The sequence below is a fragment of the Orycteropus afer genome, unplaced genomic scaffold (assembly GCF_000298275.1).
Source record: "Orycteropus afer afer isolate SDZICR_OR568_19922 unplaced genomic scaffold, OryAfe1.0 scaffold00069, whole genome shotgun sequence".
Taxonomy (NCBI): Eukaryota; Metazoa; Chordata; class Mammalia; order Tubulidentata; family Orycteropodidae; genus Orycteropus; species Orycteropus afer.
In genome coordinates, this window is record NW_006921656.1 from 12,034,672 (window position 1) to 12,040,273 (window position 5,602).

Sequence of the window (5,602 nt, forward strand, 5' to 3'; positions counted from 1 at the left end):
AAAAAAAATGTGTTTCAGCCCTTCAGACTTTGACTTCTAAAGCAAGTAACTGTTACAGCTATCTATTTATTTCCTCTCTGGGAATCTTAAAGTTAGGAACATATGCCACTGTCAGGAAGCAGGTAGAGAGGGGAGAGGGAGGTGGGACAGCACAGGTGGGCAGAAGTGCTCACTATTTCTAAGCTGCTTGTCATGGGGTGAGTGATAAGGTGTCTTTTCCTGTTGAAAACACTGTTACTGGTATGTTTTATTTTGTTTATATCTGTCAGCAGTTTGTTATTCACAGAGAAAGTATTGAAATAAAGAAATCGGAGGAGGGGAGGGTGTGGGATGTCTGCCTTCGCTTTAGTGACTGCAACTTCCAGGTTGGAACTTGGTTTCCTGGATGCTCCTGATACCTCCTTCCACCTCCATCCTCACTGAGTGCAGACTCACTCAGTGAGGCAAGATTTATGCCAATACCTTGTTTTGATTTTTTTTCTCTGCAGATTTACTAAGTTGTGATCACTGCTGGCTAGTTCCTATGTGGTTGTTTGCTGTGTTAATTTTAAGTTACATACCTTATATATAGTTTTAAGGCAGAGTTGAATATTTAGTTTAAGAGTTAATGAGTTTGGTTAGCCTTAGGAATATAGAAGATGTAAGAAATAATGGTTTAAGTGTGGTAAAATTTTAAATGAATCACTGATTGATGACTTCCTCAGACTTCCATGGTTAAATGTGGCTTGAATGCTGTCCTCCTCGTATTCCCAATAAGATTTGATTTGGCAAGAAAGAATCCCTATTACTTAAAAATAATGGTCTCAATAATTGTATATTCTGAGCAATCTATATTTGATGTTAATTTAAATTGAGAGTATATGCCTGAAAAATGTTAAAGGAGTAACGCTAGCATAGATAATAACAAGATGTAAATACTGTGAGTTCTGTGTAAAAGATCTACTCTTTTTTCCCATCTTGCTTTATGTAACTTTTTTGATAATGTGGAAAGAAAGGAACAGGAGCTAATAAACTCAGAGCCAAGTGTGCTTTGGTTCCAAATTTTCAAGCCAGAAACAGACAAACCGGCACCTGTTGGTAATTATGAGCAAGCCAGCTTTGCCAATCCCAGGCTCTGCTTTAGAAACTTTTTACTGGAACTAAACAATGTTGCCATTTTTATTTTTAGGTTTGCTGGCATGGGTAATCTCATTAAGGTGCTAACCAGGGACATAGACCACAATGCAGCACATTTTTTCTTGGACTTTGAAAGTAAGTCTCTTTAGCCCTTCACAGCTGGTGCCTAATGGTAAAGTTGAAAGATTAATTATCCTCACACCACAGTGAAGGCCAGCCAGAACATTTGTTGATAAAACATGGGGATCAAAAAAAAAAAAAAAAACTTGCATGATTTCTTTTTCTTAATCGTAGGCAAACATCTTCATCATATGTATAATTCTTTAGTTTCTCATTTGCTAAAATCATGTTGAGTCTGTAGCCAGTGCTGTCCTTTCATTAGTCCATGAAGCAAGTAGCCTTATGATGAACATTTGAATGGTACACTCTAGTGACCGCATTGAACAATGTATTTACTTATAATGCTTAACAGTTTTTTTTAAATCCTAATTGTGCTGCTTGTCCAGAATCAGTACATTAAATGATCTCCAAATTATTAATACTCCAGGTTGCTTAGAAGTATATGCTATATTTAATGACTATAGGACATAAGTTTTACATTCTGCTGTTTGAAATGAAAATGCAAAGGTGTGCTTTGACCCAAATGCTTACTATTTAGCTCTGAAATAAATTGCTGTTTCCGAGCAATGTTAAACTGGAGCGCACACGAGCAGCTCTTGATCAGAGACTGACTGTGCACATCCTAGCACTATTGGGACACTTAAAGAATTCTTCAGTATAAGGCCGTGAATGAAACTTCTCTTGGGGGAATTTTGAGAAGAATTGGAACAAGAGTTGTGCCATTGTGTACAGGAAAACCACATTTTGCCTCTAGGTCCTAACAGTCAACATCTCGAGAAGCAGGTTTGCTGTCTGCCAGAGCACAGTCTGGGTAACCTGAAGGACGAAATCATGGCCTAATGAACATTTTCCCCGTTACTTTTTTTTCGATTGAATAAATTTCAGATGTTCTTTTTTATAAAGGGATATTTTCTCTTTTCTCATTCTTGTCTTGACAGGTACCTTAACATGGGGAATCTTCTTAAAGTTTTGACATGCACAGACCTTGAGCAGGGGCCAAATTTTTTCCTTGATTTTGAAAGTGAGAAGATGATTTTATATCTATTCCTCTTTGCCTGCAGTAGACTGCGTTTGTCTTGCACTAAATGAATGTGTCCACCCTGCCGTCTTCTAACTGCTTTGCATGACTGAGCTATGAATTGTATGACTAAAATTTCCAATGCCTTCTAGAACTGGAAGTCCTGTTTTGTGGATGAAATTGTGATGATAACATGTCTTTATTTGAATCTTTGGGAGGAGATTTTTACATCTCTTAGTTGGGTGTTATTTTATAATTTGAGATCTATTCCCTAATGAATATACTTTTATGGAAAAATTTTGGTGGAAAGAGCAAGTCCTATTTTCATATTTATTAATAGAAGCAGTAGTTGGGGAAATATTTCATTGCAGTTGAGAAAAATTGACTAGGTTTCAATTACACATATTACAGTGTTTTAAATACAAATCTGTTCATGAAGGCCATTCAAAGCTCAGTAATTTGGGCATAATATTAAAAGGTAAGTGTGAACCTAAATTATTTAATTTTTACAGATAATTAATTTGAAGAGTTTTTTAAAAAATCATTGTATCTATTTCAGCAATTTATTTTTTTAAAAAAACTCCAAATACATATATATATATATATATATATATAAAATTAGGTTCACAGACCTTTAAGTAATTTGCCTTCTGTTTGTTTTATGTTGCATGACCTATTGTAATATGGTCTAAGAGGGGCAGGTAAGTGGCATTGACCCTGGTGCATGTTTGAAAGCTTTTGCTGTTTTGGCTGTCATCACTACTGCTTCAGCTTGTCTGTATGTCCAATTGAGAAAAATGATATTAAATTGATGTTTTAGAATGAACGTTGCTGTTTTAACTGATCACTAAAAATTGTTAGGAAAGGGTGAAGAGATAACATTTAGATTTTTAAATCACGTGATCCCTTACATTTTTATGAGATAAAACATTTACACAGATTTTTAAATACTTTAGACTTTTTCTGGTTTACAAAACAAGTCCCTTAACCCCATATATTAACTGCAATTTAGTTTATATGATGTTCTGTAATTCTATTTTATATTTTATAAATCATTATACGGTTTTTTTCCCCCTCTAAACCAGGACAATCCATATGAACACAGAAATTTATAGCTTATCTCCAATTCACAGACTAAGTGGTGGTCTCTGATTTTTCTTCTGCTTTTATTACATTTCTGTTAACAATTTGTGTGCAGGCTGGTAAAGAGTAGTCATGTCAGTATTAGGACCATATGAAATTGTTGGGTTTGGAGCGACAGAATTGGCTAGCTGAATGTTAGTTTTCTTGACCCTTCTCAACAATTGAACAGTGCTGTTTTAAGTGCATGTTTGGCATGAAATTTAATCAGCTTGGGGATGTTGAGCAGATTGCTGACTTGAAGGTTATTATTCTTTCAGATGAGGCAACTCACATTAGAGCTGTATTTTAGTTTATTCGCATCTGTTTCAAACTTGGTCTTGTACGTCTCTATGCTATTCTGTCTCCTTTTTCCTCTTTGTCTCAAATTCCTTACATTTGCAGAATCTTGGCTTTGGTACAGTCAAGATCTTGTTCAAGACTTGGCACTTGATCTTTATATAAACCTAACATTGTGTTGTGGTCAAGTGAGAAGCATCAATTTAATATAATAATATTAAATAAAGATGATTTATTCTTAAAAGAGGTTAGGGATCATTATTCTTAAAATTCAAATAATTAATTTAGTGACAGGAAAAAGTTTAAATTGCTAACAACAACAATTTTAACAACTAATAATGAAAAACTTGCATGTAAAGTATGAAGTTCTTAAAAGTAAAACCAAACCAAACTCACTGCTATCAAGTCGATTCAGACTCACAGTGACCCCCTTTGGGTTTCCGAGGTGGTAAATCTTTATAGAAGTACATTGCCCAGTCTTCCTTCAGCGGAGTGGCTGGTGGATTTGACCCACCAACCTTCTGGTTAGCAGTCAGATAGATACCTTAGGAACTGTGCTACCAGAGCTGCTTTAAGTTCTTAAAGGCAGATGTAAATTAGAACATGATATTTGCTGCCTATGTCAGCCAGTGTAGAATTTTTGATTTGATGCATTAGTGACAGAAGACATATACTGTGTACCAGGCCAGAGTTTAGATCATTGTTTTCTTATTTAGACTTTGAATATGTGTTATTTTGATTCCAACATTGGACTTAAGCAGTTTTTTCTCTCAGCCTTAACATCTTCCTGTGGGGAAAAGTTGACCTTAATTACAATTTGGCTGCTATAGAACCTTGGCTCATCAGAAAGGTCCTTCCTTATATTGTGTGATATTAGACTCACACAACTGCCAACACGTTGATTTGCCAGTTTCTTCTTATCATTCCTTAGAATAAAGTCACCTTTTTTATTAAGTAGGTAATTTAGTACAACATATTAATTTCTAGATGCACAGTAACAGTCAGATCACCAAAATAATTCAGTCTCACTGTTCCCATCGTTCTGATTAGTTAATTCCAACCCAGTGAGTCTTTATGGTTGACCAACTAAAACTCCACATAGATACATCTGGCTCAGAGCAAGTTGTGTGCAAATTACTCCTGCAGTTGAAGCATGGGTTAGTGGGATCCTGTAGTTTATCAAATGAAGACTATGCCTTTAAAGTAAGTTACTCCTTCATTCACTTCACTCACCCCCAAGCACTGCTGTTCAGTGCAGTTCAGTTCAGTGCACATTTCTGGGGAGCCTTCTTGTGCTAGCCAGTAGGTGCTGGGCTTGCAGAGAGAACTAAGGGACAGCCCTGCCTTTGGAGAGCTGGCAGTCAGATAGGATGGCTAGAAATGCAAACAAATAATTCCTTCAGATAATTAACATCAAACTGTAACTCTACAAGGATAAGCTTTACCCAGCTGTGAACAGTTCGGGTGGAATAGGAGACCTTCTTAGTGATAATTGAGTTGGTTGGGTTTTGGAGGGTGAGTTAGAATGTCTCAGGCTGATTAGTGAAGGGTATTGTAGATGGAAGAACTAGCATGTGTAAGGGCCTAGGACATGAAATGACACTCTGTGCTCAGTGAGCCATCTCTCTGCTCTCGATGTGCTCGGTGGTGGTGGTGTTAGGTGCCATCAGGTCGTCTCCGCCTCACAGCAACCCCACGCACAGCAGATGGAACACTGCCTGGTCCTGGGCCAGCCTCACGATCCCTGCTACACCTGAGCCAATCGCTGCAGCCACTGGGTCCCTCCATCTTGTTGAGGGCCTTCCCCTCTTTCGTTGACCCTCCACTTTACCAAGCATGACATCCTTTTCCAGGGAATGGTCCCCTCCGATAACATGACCAAAGTAGATGAGGTGAAGTCTGGCCATTCTCGCTTCCAGGGAGCATTCC

The 5,602-nt window shown here is 37.3% G+C and overlaps 1 protein-coding gene across 1 annotated transcript in view; it reads left to right on the top strand.

The window, feature by feature from the left end:
- Positions 1-1,178: 1,178 nt before the first annotated feature.
- CYRIB (CYFIP related Rac1 interactor B) overlaps positions 1,179-5,602 on the top strand; it is a 37,000-nt gene continuing 32,576 nt past the window's right edge. The window contains exon 1 of the mRNA XM_007940551.2: positions 1,179-1,251. Within this exon, the coding sequence (XP_007938742.1) occupies positions 1,179-1,251 (73 nt within the window). The remainder of the gene's footprint in view (positions 1,252-5,602) is intronic.